This window comes from Chlorocebus sabaeus, chromosome 3 (assembly GCF_047675955.1).
Source record: "Chlorocebus sabaeus isolate Y175 chromosome 3, mChlSab1.0.hap1, whole genome shotgun sequence".
NCBI lineage: Eukaryota > Metazoa > Chordata > Mammalia > Primates > Cercopithecidae > Chlorocebus > Chlorocebus sabaeus.
The window spans coordinates 6,402,203-6,416,486 of NC_132906.1; the positions used below are offsets into that span (position 1 = coordinate 6,402,203).

General features: G+C 38.2%; 1 protein-coding gene across 2 annotated transcripts in view; it reads right to left on the reverse strand.

Annotated features, from left to right (window-relative positions):
* Nucleotides 1-14,284, reverse strand: part of USP12 (ubiquitin specific peptidase 12) — a 162,403-nt gene that overhangs the window by 38,073 nt on the left and 110,046 nt on the right. Inside the window, exons 2-3 of one of the 2 annotated variants that reach the window (XM_008021792.3) lie at nt 11,406-11,486; nt 1,182-1,395 (exon numbers count right to left, since the gene is read on the reverse strand). In XM_008021792.3, the coding sequence (XP_008019983.1) occupies nt 1,182-1,395; nt 11,406-11,486 (295 nt within the window). The remainder of the gene's footprint in view (nt 1-1,181; nt 1,396-11,405; nt 11,487-14,284) is intronic. The other variant, XM_037986883.2, reaches the window with a different exon arrangement.

Sequence of the window (14,284 nt, forward strand, 5' to 3'; positions counted from 1 at the left end):
GTATATATGTTTAGCTTTCATTAGGGGAAACAAAATGTATTTTTGTGAGCAATTAATCAATTATTCTACACGTGTATGTGGGGAAAATGAACAAATCTTCAACAAATGTATCAAATTCAAGAATAATAGCCTATAGCCTATTTCTGGGTCATCTCATATTTCAGGGAACTATATATGATCCAGGCTTACCTCAATTCACTGTGTACAGTGTCAACTGACTAATTTAAGGGCAGGATTACACATTAGGGTATTTAATAATCAATCTTAAAGACTTCTCAAATCCTGCTTGTGAGCATCTATTTAACAGGTAACAAATCAACTAAAAATGCCATTCAATTTTGTTTCTACAATGATTAAAATGCCTACATTAAATAAAAACCAGAATTCTACATGTTATCTAAATTCCATTTGCATTTTTGAGGCAGTGTCCCACATGAGATAGAACCCTGGGCTTACGTATGAGGGAGAAGTAAGTTTGTATGCCAGCTCCACCACTTACTAACTCTGTGGGACCTTGGACAAATTAACCTCTCTGAGCCTCAGTTATCTCATAGGGTGATAATGTCTAACTTATTGGCATGTGAAAATTAAATGAACAATATTTCAAAAGAGCAAAGGGAGGTGGGGCTTACTCAGTAACTAGTTTTAAAAGGGGATGGGGGATTAAAACTTATCTACCCTAAGCCAAAAGGTCTTTTCTAGATCTTTCCCCGGAGTGTGGCTCCTGGCAAGCCTTTTTTAGCTTTTGATTTTTCACAGCTAAAATGGGGGAAATGACATGCTCTCTATCTAAGGCTACTGCAAGGATCCAATGAGTTAACACACACGAAAGCATTATGAAAACAACAAATGCATAAGCATGAAAAAAAAAAAATACCCTTTATTCTTGACAGAAAAGCCAAGCAAGCAAAAAGAGAAACTGTGATTTCTCATTTGCTGCCACACATAATTTTATCTCTGTATAACGCAATGCAAACATTAATTGTATCTTGTATTAATTTATTGTGAGACTATCTTCTTCACTAAACGAGTGCCTCCTTGAAGAAAGGAGTGTCAGTTTTGTTTCTTCAACAGCTAACATGTTATCAGGCATACAGATGATGCTCAGTAAGTGCTGGAATTACGGCACACTATATTTAACCTTCCTAGTATGTCATTAATACAGTGGGAAGTAGAGTTACCATTTTCTTTCCGTAATCTTGTGATGAACTTCTTAGGGGGTATTACTCCAACCTTTTTCTTCTGAGTGGCTATGCTATGGAAGAGATCTGCTAAGCATGTAAGAAGGCTCTCCTTTTTCCTAGGTTGACTCTTATATGCAAGAACTTTTTCCCGAAATGGACGACAAAAATAAAGTGCTTGAAGAACTGAATTGCAGTAGCAGGTATTCCCAAACTGCAACAGAAAAAAAAAGTTTTGTTAAATTTAGGGCAACACATTTTCAAGAGAGAAATTCCCGGTGTATGGCTGAGAGAACAGAAAGAGATGACAAGTGGTTACTGCTGTTACTATAATACTGACTGCATTATATTATACATTTTAAAATACAACTCTCAAAAATTCTTTAGAAATCACAAAAGTAAAGTTTTCTATCAGGTTCTTAGGTACAACCAAATTAAAATACTTAAAAACAAAAAATAAAAAAACCAGATCCCCTGAAATGTTACATGAAAAAATCACCAGTATGACAGTCTAACAATCACTGAAATGCCAAGTCACAGTATTCATGAAGCATTGGAAAGACATCAAATTCTTAACTATGAATTTCTCTCTTACCGGCCATGTCATTGGGAGTATGTCACTACATCTTACTGAACTCTATTTCTCTCCACTCTAGTAACTGGGGGGCAGGGAAATAACCCTACTTTATAAAGTAAATGACACACAGTTTGATAAATATGTATTGCCTTCTTTTTCCCTTCCATTCGTTCAACACTGGCTCTAAAATCTAGCTAATAAAATACCTAAAAGTCAGTCATGAAGATTTGGGGAGCACTATGAAACTATAAAAAAGGAATGAGGACAATTCTCATATTTTACTATGGGCTGAGATCAAGTATATACAGTATTAAGTTAAAAAGGCTAGGTAGAGAAAAAATGTTTAAGATTGGGTGATATCAAATGTATGTCCACAGACCATTTGTTTGTATTTTTTTTAAAAAAAATGAGGAAAGATAAACAAAAAGCTAATAAAAATGGTTATTTATAGGAGAGGAAAAATAATGGAGAGATGGATGAAAATGAGAATTCTCTGAAAGTAAGTGGTTATAAAACATTTACTTTTTATCTCCAGCTTTCTAAAATAAAGAAATTTCTCACACCTGTAATCCCAGCACTTTGGGAGGCCGAGGCAGGCGGATTACAAGGTCAGGAGATCAAGACCATCCTGGCTAACACGGTGAAACCCCATCTCTACTAAAAAAAAATACAAAAAATCAGCTGGGTGTGGTGGTGGGTGCCTGTAGTCCCAGCTACTCAGCAGGCTGAGGCAGGAGAATAGGGTGAACCCAGGAGGCGGAGCTTGCAGTGAGCAGAGACCATGTGCTACTGCACTCCAGCCTGGGTGACAGAGTAAGACTCCGTCTCAAAAAAAAAAGCAATTTCTAAAATTAAAAACAAAAATAAAACCTAAATGTATATGGATTCAATGGTAGAAATACAGAGAAAAGAATTACTTCAGGTGACTTAAAGAATGTTTACCATACATGCCTAATGAGATAGAGTCTAACTGTTTAAAAAAAAAAAACAGCAAAAAAAATCTATTAGCCAGATGCAGTGGCTCACACCTGTAATCCCAGCACTTAGGGAAGCCGAGGCGGGAGGATCACTTGAGGTTAGAAGCTCAAGACCAACTTGGTCAACATGGTGAAACCCCATCTCTACTAAAAATACAAAAATTAGCCAGGCATGATGACATACACCTGTGATTCCAGCTACTCAGGAGGCTGAGGTATGAGAATCGCTTGAACCCAGGAGGCAGAGGTTGCAGTGAGCCAAGATTGCACCACTGCACTTCAGCTTGGCAGACAAAGCAAGACTCTGTCTCAAAAACAAACTAACAAAAAAACAAATTTATTGATATTGTTATTTTGAAACTATTGTAGCTATATCACAGGACAAAGCAAACAAGGAATTATGTTAATACCCTTAGGAAACAAAATTTTTCATGTAAAGGAAAAAAAGATGCTATAATAAAAATCAGAAAAGTAAAAGCCTTGTAAACTTAAGTTGGAAACATCAATATAAACTTATGTTTTTTTATAACTCTGAAAGTGTATGTCTGTATGTATGCATGTATGTTTGTGTGTGTGTGTTTTCAAACTCTGTCCACTGAAAAGGTGTGGCAGCAACAAGTTTCTCCTTTACCCAGATTGTGTTCTCTAAACACCCTTTTCCCATCCAAAGGAACTCGGACACCTTGAAGATATGGCTGATACAAGATCTGGGATAAGAAATGTACAATGTGCAAGATTAGCCTGGGGTATCTTAAATATAAGTGTCAGCTTTAATACAAAAGGATTACTGCAATGCATCAAAACACACTATATAAAAATTCATAAATTTAAAATGACATTTTAGGCCGGGCACAATGGCTCATGCCTGTAATCCTAGCACTTTGGGAGGCCAAGGTAGGTGGCTCAGTTGAGGTCAGGAGTTTGAGACTAGCCTGGCCAACATGGTGAAACCCCATCTCTAACTAAAATTACAAAAATTGGCCGGTTGTGGTGGCGCACACCTGTAATCCCAGCTACTCAGGAAGCTGAGGCAGTAGATTCACTTGAACCTGGAGGCGGAGGCTGCAGTGAGCCAAGACGGTGCCACTGCACTCGGGCTTCAGCGACAGAATGAGACTTTCTCTACAAAAAAAGATACATATGTGTGTGTGTGTGTGTGTGTGTGTGTGTATACACATAATGATATTTTAAAAAAAGAAACCCTCATGAGTCTCCATTGACAGTTGCAAACTAACATATAAAAGGAAAACATCAAAGATTCATCTTGCCTTTCTCATAAGAACCATATTTCAGGGGCACTAAACAGTTGATGAAGGAAGTTTTTGTTTATAAAATAAGTCCAGTGAATAAAATCAGAAGAAATGGTTGTAAATAATGGATTAAGCAACAATTATCAATGGATGCTCAAAGCATTAGGTTAAAAGCTGATGAGGATCTTTAAAACAGAGGGATCAGACCTAACCCCCCATGCATTTCAGCGTCGCTGAAAGTGAACAACTGAATAATGTGTGTCTTTTAATATATCTTACCTCCTATGAAGTACTCTTGCCTTAAGCAAAACCACTAAACTTTAATCATGTCTCTACGTGTAACTACTAATTTACAAGACAGTCAACAGTCAGGCAATGAAAGAGACAATACCACAAAGAAGTAAAGGGCCAAGTTCGAAATGTGAACAGTCTCTAGGAAAGATGACCTCGTTTCTCCACAAATGGATAACTTGAAAAAAGTTTGAAAAGGGCTCAAGAGACACCACAATCAAACTGCAAATGTAAATGCTGGAGTTTACTTAGATCGTGATTTACAAACCAACTATAAAAAGTCATCTTTGGCCAGGCACAGTGGCTCACGCCTGTAATCCCAGAACTTTGGGAAGCCGAGGTGGGTGGATTACTTGAGGTCAGGAGTTCGAGACCAGCCTGGCCAACGTGGTGAAACCCTGTATCTACTAAAAATACAAAAACTAGCTGGGCATTTTACTCTTATAATCCCAGCTACTCGGGAGGTTGAGACAGGAGAATCGCTGGAACACGGGAGGCGGAGGTTATAGTGAGCCGAGATGGCACCACTACTGCACTCCAGCCTGGGCGACAGAGTGAGAATCCGTTTCCAAAAAAAAAAAAAAGTCATCTTTGAGACAAAAGAAGATACTTGAATATATACAGCATTGGATGATACTAAGAAATTGTTGACTTTGTTAGGCGTGATCATTAGATGATCATATTTTTTAAAACGTTCATGCCACTTAGAGACATGTAATTAAACTTGTACCATTTATGGCCAAAATGACATGATACCTAGGATTTCCTTTTCCAGGAAAAAAAAAAAAAAGGTCAGTGGAAGAGAATGAAAATATTGGTAATTGTTCAAGCTAGGTTAATGGGTTCATGGTGATTCATTATATTTACCTATCCTACTCTAGCTTTTCAAAGGAGGCATTTAATCTTTGAGGTAAATTGTGTCATCATGTCATTATGTGTCAAAATCATAGCAAATAAAGGACCTAACCAGATAAATTCATAGGGAAGACAGAGACTAGGCAGAGCCAATAATTTCAGGGAAAAACTTTAAAAGCTCTGCTATGTTCAATCTCCTAATTGTCTGAATATGTTTCTTTTTTTCCACAGAGATTAAACAAATAAGATCCCTCTGCCCACTGAAACAAGAGTTACCAACTTTTTGAAGAGGCTTGGGAGATCCAAGCCCTCTCCAGCTGAGGACCTGAGACCTAGGGAGGACAATGACTTCTCACATCCACACCGCTAGTAGGAGACAAGCACTGGTTTCAGAAAAAGAGATGCTTAAGAGGTATGTGATTAAAGCGTACTGGTATCATGATCATAAATGTAACTATAGATACACTTCAATGCACCCTACCCAGGGGTTAAGTACACCTGAAACAGCATCCACAATGTTACTAAGATTAATTTACCCAGTATCCTGAATAATTTGTCTTAAAAACACCTGTATTTGTATCACAATCTAATCAAGCTAATGACCAACAAATGTAGTTATATCAACTAAAGAGAACAGACAATGTTCGTATTTTGGAATAGCCAACAGGGGAACTGAACAACTTCCACTGAGTAGGGAGATGAAAGCAAAAGAGATCATCTCGGAGTATATCAGAAATATTATGATAATGAGGATTGACCTATCTCTAAAAAATACAAGAAGCAAATAGGATAGGCTAAAAAACTAGAGGGAGTCTCTATTTTGTAGACTACTGGAAGTCAGGCTCACACTTCTGTCCAACATGACTTGCTCATCTTCGGAATATAAAGCAACAGTAACATTATGATCAATTATCTGAGGCCTGCTATTAGTCTTCTTTTATTTACTTTCCTCAATCCCATTAAAGAAAAATTAAAGGTTGAAAGTACTACTCTTTCTCCAGAATAAGCTAACTTTCAATCTTATTAATAATTTTGAAACTTTTCCTTCAATTTTCTTGATTTTTAATATTAACTTTCATTCAAGGTCCTAAGACTTAAAAATTATCTTTCAAGAGTACAGCCTTCGTGCAAAAGGTTTTCTGGGATGATTTTCTCTATACTCTTGTTTGTGAATGCTCAATTTCCTAAAAAACAAAAAAACATTGCTTTAGTGCTGAAATCTATGCTGTTTTATCTCAGCTGGTTTTGAAGATCAAAGGTAAGTTTAAATCAGGGAGAGGAAATTTTAAAAATTGCCACCCTACTCGAGGTCTGGTCATTGATTTTTTGATTGCTTAGTGAGTACAATCTCATTCTTGCTTTCAACGTGCTTTCTCTAATGCCTTTTTCTCCAAACCTTAACAAACATCCCACCGCAAATACTTTTTATATACCTACTACTAAGACCATCTTGAGCGCACAGCCCTTACACATATTTATAAATTATATGTACTATATTATGTATATTAAAAATGTAAAGGAATGCAATTAAGGATATGCACATTTTAGATTTTTGTCTTATTTATTACACAAGCTGTTATTTTCATGAAAAAAACATTAGTTTTAAGTGAGAGCAAGGAGATTGGGTATATATTTTTGTAAAGGTTTTAGATTTTAAAACAGTAATTTGATAGTCTGGGTTTATGTTCAGTTATTTGGATATGTGGTTTTTAACGGCTATCAAAACTGAAAAAGATACCTTTGTAAAGATACATAGGTACAAGGGAAGGAGAGTCTCACTACCTACCCTTACTTTTTAAATCATAGTATCCAATTTGTAGTCCTATCTACCAAATTAGTTTGAATCCATTTAGGAAATGCTTGCCTTGAGAGCCCCCCAGCACAGTAATGAAGCACATAGTATACGAAACCAAACTGTCTAGGTTCAAGTCTGGTTCCACTATCTGACCTTGGGAAATTACTAAACTGTTCTGTTTATCAGTTTCTTCATCTGCAAAAAGGGGGCAATAAAGCACCTATCTCTTAGAATTTCTCAAAGAATTAAATGAATCATCACGTAAAACACTCAGAACAGTTCCTGGCCCTTCATCATTTCATAGCTACTTTTTTTTTTTTTTTTTTTTTTTTGAGACAGGGTCTTACTGTCACTCAGGCTGGAGGGCAGTGGTATGATCACAGCTCACTGCAGCCTCAACCTCCTAGGCTCAATATCCTCCCACCTCAGCCTCTGGAGTAAATGGGACCTCAGGCATGCACCACTATGCCCCCAGCATTTTTTTTTTTTTTTTAGAGACAGGGTCTCACTATGTTGCCCAAGCTGGTCTCAGATTTCTGGGTGCAAAGCAATCCTCTCGTCTTGGCTTCCCAAAGTGCTGGGATTAAAGGCATGAGCCACTGTGGTCAGCCAATAGTTGCTTTTAAAACAACCTTTTAACTAAAATTATATAATTCTCTAAAACTACATTTAAATTATAATAGATCTGCCACAGCAGAAATAAATGAGTGAGGGTGATGCCATCAACCGTTTGACATCATGGAACTTGTAGTAACATACAACCATATCATATACAGATAGAGTATAGGCACCAGTCTCATCCTTATGTTAAGAATAATGCTTAGTCTATCATTTCTAGATAAAAAATAAACATCATAAATTCTAATATTTTCTTCCCATTCCCAATGGATCATCTTACACACTTTATTTGGAGACTACTGGTTTTAACCATCATAATGTCAATAGCATTACTTTGTCTAAATACTGAGGCTGGGCACAGTGGTTCATGCCTGTAATCCCAGCACTTTGGGAGGCTGAGGCAGGAGGATCACTTGAGACCAGGGATTCAACCACAGCACAGGCAATATAGTGAGACCCTGTCTCTACAAAAACCTTAAAACATTAGCTGAGCATGATGGTGTGCACCTGTAGTCCCAGATACTCAAGAGGTAAAGGCAGGAGGACGGCTTGAGACAGGGAGGTGAAGCTGCAGTGAGCCATGATCACTCACTGCACTCCAGCCTGGGTGACAGAGCAAGACCCTTTCTCAAAACAAAACCAAAAACAAACAAACAAACAAACAAATCCAGATAAATAAAAAGCAAAAAATAAAACTGTGAAAAGGAACTGTTTTTGTAGAAGCACAACTTCCTCCCTGTCCCCCACGCTGGGCCTGGGTGATGGTGCCTGTTCTGTGAACATGCTGAGATGTTCTAAGGGAATGCCCTCTTCCACCAACCAGTTCTTACTTAGGTGACCCTATTTTAGAACCTTGTATTTCCACACTCCCCTACCCACCACTCTTCTTACTCCAGCAGAGTAGACCAGACACTGAGTACCTAACCCAGAAGTCTTCTTTTCATACTCCAATGGATGTCACTCCCTCACCCTACGTTCTTACTCCACTGCCCCATGCTTCCTTGTAGGAACTGCTTTCTCTTCTCTATGCAAATTACTGTTGTGTTATCAATCAGAGCGCTTTTACAGCCCCTAAAACAGGCTGGACACTTGGTACAGTCTAGCCAGAGGACCTGGGCCGGAGCTCTTTTGCCAGGTTTGATATGGATACTCTCTGGACTCTCCAACAATGTAAACCTCAAGTAACCTATAGCCATCAGACGGGGAGAAACTGAATGAGAATGAAATCAATGCAAAAGAAAAGAGAACCAAGAGACACCTGCCCTAATGAACTTTATAACCTAAAAATGGGAAGTTTCATTTATTTATTTCTATAATGGACCTTGCTCCAACTAACGACTAGAAGCAATTCAGGTTAAATAGCCTTTTATATGATAGACTAGAAAAGGAATCATAATTGTATAATAAAGATTCTGAAGGGAAGCACATTTCCTTTTTTTTTTTTTAAACAAACAGCTTAAAACCTCAGAAGACAGGAAAAGCACGTTTCACAGCACCCTCGCAAATGGAGTTACTGCGGCCAGTCCGCTTGTGTGTTGAGGCCCACCTGTATTAGAAAATTAATAAACAACCATACAATAAAACAATGAAAAAAAGCTATTCAAAAACAATGCACAGACTATATTACAAGTAGGAAAGATACACTAAACTGTGGTTTAAATCACTCTCTATCAGCTCTACTAAAATAAGTACTAACCAGCTACAATATAAAAGGAAAAAAGGCAATTTGATTTAGCCAGTTAAAACTTGTCTTCAAAGAATTTAGCTGACGATGTAAACAGCTGGCTTGTAAGTGGGATACTTTACAGCAAATTTCCCCATCCAAAACTCCTCAAGTCACACCAGTATTTCTCCTCTTTACTTCCAATAATATCAGGAATAGCATTGTATCTATAAGCTAAGAGGAAATCCTCATTCTATGTATTATACAAATTATTGTGACAGGTAATTATCCCTCATTAAGAGTAAGCTGCCATAAGAGCCATCATCTGTGAAAATATTCTTACAAGACAAAAATATCTACAATTGAAAGTAACAGAAAACAGGCTGTCATTAAAGCACTAAGAGCAACCACTCTGTTTAATTTTCTGCTAATTTAATTTGTGGTTATTTTCCTTCTCTCCATTCAAAAAAAAAAAAAAAAAAAAAAAAAGCTTGGGCAATATAGCAAGATCCCATCTCTACAAATAATTTTTTTAAAAATTTGACAGACATGGTGGTGTGTGTCTGTGGTCCCAGCTACTCAGGAGGCTAAGGCAGGATTGCCTGAGCCCAGGAGGTGAAGGCTGCAGTGAGCTGTGATCATACCACCACACTTCAGCCTGCTGCATGGAATTAACCACTCTACTAGCTCTGCTGCATCTACTCTGACCACAGTTTTATTTCTGAGTATAATTCACAATGTTCACCAACCTTTAGTAGTTGGAGCTGTGACCCCGTAGATATGTTAATTTTATATATAATAACGAGGCACAGAGACCAGAAGTTCTATTTCTATTCATCAAATGAATCTCTCTAGGGGATAAAGACAAAGGGTCCTCTGATGGTCTCTTAGTAAGTTTATTCTCTCCTGCTTGTCTTAATTTTATTGTTAAGAATTCTAATTGAAATGCTGTTTTTTAAATTAGAATATAAGGCTAAATTCCAGAAAAAAGTAAATGAGAGGAGTAATGAACAGCCTGTTCTGGAGAGAGAGAAAGGTAGGGGAGTGATGACTCTTTGTTAGAGGTTATATGCATAGTGCACAGAGACAATTCCCAAAGCACAGGGAATCACACACATCACTTCAACTGCTTTCCTCAAATCCACCAGAAACCCATCTCATGCCCTATGTATGGACTAATATTTAGAGTCCACCAATCTGTTCAATATAACTTAACTGTGTTACTTATTTTATCAATATATGCATTTTAAAACACCTGCCATGGATTCACCTAATAGTACAGTTCAACAGTATAAAATAAACTACCACAACAATTATATAGCACAGGTTTGTGATACCCCCCAGTGACTCAGAACAGATAACATTCAGGTAAACTTCTCAAATTTTCCCAAAGTCTTAAAAATGTGTAATTACTAGAATTACCACCATAAGAACTGGGATGTACTGTTTTCCCACATTTCACACTTTTATATCTCTAGCACTGGTACAATGACAGAAGCAAATTGTCAAATACCCCATAGATACATGGAGGGATTTGCACAGCTAAATTTATACTTGTACATTTCTACCACTTAGTCAAGTAAATCATTCTCAAAGAATCAAGAGTTCACTTGGACTAGGCTATATATTAACACTAAATTTTGGCTATGATAAATTTCTGACAAAATAGGGACAATCAGACTGACAAGTTAGAAACTATTCTATCTCTAAGATTTTAAGATGTGAGACAACTGGCCGGGCGCAGTGGCTGATACCTGTAATCCCAGCACTTTGGGAGGCCAAGGCTGGTGGATCACGAGGTCAGGAGATGGAGACCATCCTGGCTAACACGGTGAAACCCCGTCTCTACTAAAAATAGAAAAAATTAGCCAGGCGTGGTGGCAGGTGCCTGTAGGCCCAGCTACTCAGGAGGCTGAGACAGAAGAATGGCCTGAACCCGGGAGGTGGAGCTTGCAGTGAGCCGAGATGGTGCCACTGCACTCCTGCCTGGGTGACAGAGCGAGACTCTGTCTCAAAAAAAACAGGCAACTTTGTTTCCCTTCCCTTGAAGATCATTTCAAAATTCCCAATCAAGTCTCTTGGCATTTAATTCTATTAATACAAAATAACAATTTTTCTTTAATAACTTATGAAATGCATTCATCGTTTTTAAAACTCCTTCCAAACATGACTCTAAAAGTGTACCAATGGATACTTACATTGACTAATCCAAAATAGTGCTCATTGACTGGAAACTGTTCTGGACCAATCTCTTTCTCTAATGCCGAAGCATTGGCGCCCTGTAAAATGAAAAACGAAAACCTTAGTATTTATAGTAGCCATGCACCACACAATGACGCTTCAGTCAATGACGGGCTGCAGCATGCTGGTCCTATCAGATTACAACGGAGCTGCCCTACACAGGTGTGTCTGTATCCTTCACACTGTATTTTTAACTGTACCTTTCTTACGTTTACATACGTTCAGATGCACGCTTACTCCCGTGTTACAACTGCCTAGAAAACACAGGAACATGCTGCATAGATTTGCAGCCTTCAAGCAATAGGCTCTACCATCTAGCTAGGCGTGCAGTAGGCTCTACCACCTCAGTTTGTGTAAAACACTCTATGATGTTCACATGCACAATGATGAAATGGCCTAATGAAGCATTTCTCACAGCATATCCTCATCGTTACACGATTGCATGTTCGTAATATTGTCGTAACTACACAGGTGTTAGAGACACCCTGTAAAAAAAACTATCTGTGATCCCTATTGCTACCTAACACAAAGAAATGAAAAAGGAGAAGAGAAAGAATGATATTGAAGAGTAAAGGTTTTTGACAATGTCTAAAAATTGGTTTATAGGAACTTTCTCACAGAACCAAAGCCTGGATCAAGGCATTACATTCACAACATGTTCTTTTTTTCTAAGTAATGAATGAAATTTCCTGCTGTATCATGTACTCTAACAGGAGTGTAATCTGATAGCACACATCTCTGAGAGCCAAACTTCTGTGAAACTAAATATAAATATGCACATGCTCAGTGGCCTAGCAATTCTGAAGTATAAACCTGAAATTCTTACACAGAACTGAAGTTGACAAGAATGTTCACTGCAGTATCATTTATGATTGCAGCTGACAGCAGTCTAGATGGTCCATCACTGGGGAAACAGATACGTAAAATGTGACAGCATACTACATAGTAGAGCCAAAATAAATGAACTAGGTTTACACAAAGAAACACGAGCATCTCAAAAACAGAATGTTAAATGAAAAAAAGAAAAATTAGATTAACATAAAACACCAACGTGTGTGTGTTTAATAGCACACGGAAAGTAGACTGCAGAATGTATATTAAATATACTATATACCTGAGTGGTGCTGGAAGAGGGATGGGCCATGGAATTGGGAATGGGGTAAAGGAGAAAAAAACAAAATCCAAGAAACAATGACCTCGCACAGACAATCATAGTGTGTCACGGTTTCAAGAGTGTGATCAACTCAATTCTGTGCACCTGTGGTCCGTGAGGACCATGTGAAAGGGAGGGGGAGAAATGTGGCCCTGAGCACCATGGTGGGTGATGACACATAAGCAGATACAACTAAATAGACTCTAAAATGTAGTTTGAAAGGGAAATAAAAGCAATTCTGTTAATATGACTCTGAATATGTTTACCTTGAAAATTCCCAGGAAAACATACTAGACAAGTATAACTGATAGGCCATTGCTCAAAAAATACCCAAATGTCACACTGAAGAGCTGCAAAGACAACACGCCTCTTCAGCTACACCGGGCATACAGTCAACAACGCACCAGTGCTCAGAATCCCACATCTGCTGCTTCCTTCCCGCATGAGACTCCTAAACCTGGGAAGCCCAGAACCCTTGCTAGACACTGAGTCTTCAATTTCCTGACAGCTCTAGGCTGAAAAGGAGGACTGACAAAGGCACATGGTGAGTTGGCAGTCAAGTTCCACCAAAACAAGACGTTTCTTCTAATATCTTCCAGCCAACCAGCACTTCACACTTCATATATACAGGATACTGTCTTTATTTTTTTGACTTGGGAAATCAATTTTCGGTTTTATATAAAACCTTGATACCATCACTAGTTAATAGATATCATTTATTTCTAAATTTGGATAGCAATATGTCGTAACAATACTAAATTCAATTATTACAGCAATTTCACGATCCACTAAAAACTGATGGGAATATGGCAAGCCCTACTACCCCTCACCCTGCCAGCTCAAAAGTCCCTCATATATGTTGAAAATAACCAACAAACCTGGGTTTTTAACACTTGTCCTAAAAATTCAAACTGATACTGGCTTATTCAAATGAGTATAATCCTTTCCCCCCACCAAAACAGAAGAAAGGTGCCATCAAGCAAAATACAACCTCAAATACTTACCTATCTAGAACAATAAAATACCAGTGCATACATCTTAGGAAGGCATTTCTGGCCTTTAAGATGTACTAAGAACAAGCTAACGGGTGAAGATGATCCCTCCACTGTTAGCCGAATCACACGCCACTCGCCTTGTATTCTAACCACCCCACATGTCCACCTGTCACCATATGTACCACGTACTTTCATGCCTGCTTAGTAAGCTCTTCTCCCACCCCCTTGTCCTCACAGTAGTTTCAACTTTGGGTCAGGTATTGTCTCTCTGTGCCTCAGTTTCCCAACTGTTAAAGAAAAATGTTAGCAACTACTTTATAGGGTGACTATAAATTAACAGAATTTTAACTTTTCTAAGGCAGCTGGTGGCGCCTGGCACACAAGCAGGTGTCCAATAAATGTTGGTCCTCTTCTTACCCTTCCCTTCAAACAAAAAGAAAACAGTCACAGTAATACATCTTTTCTGCTCCGTGCAAAAGCTAAGAAATGACAAGAGGAAAATCAGAAGACAAAACAAGACAGCTATAAAACAAAAAAATAGATACCCTCCTTAGTTTAGCAGACAGGAGCCAATTCCCTCAAGCGGCCCCCAGAGGTATCATCACTGTACTCCCCCACACAGCCTAACAACAAAGCAGAACCATAATCCAATTCAGAAATCTGAGAACAGTAGGCCAAGAGTGGTAAG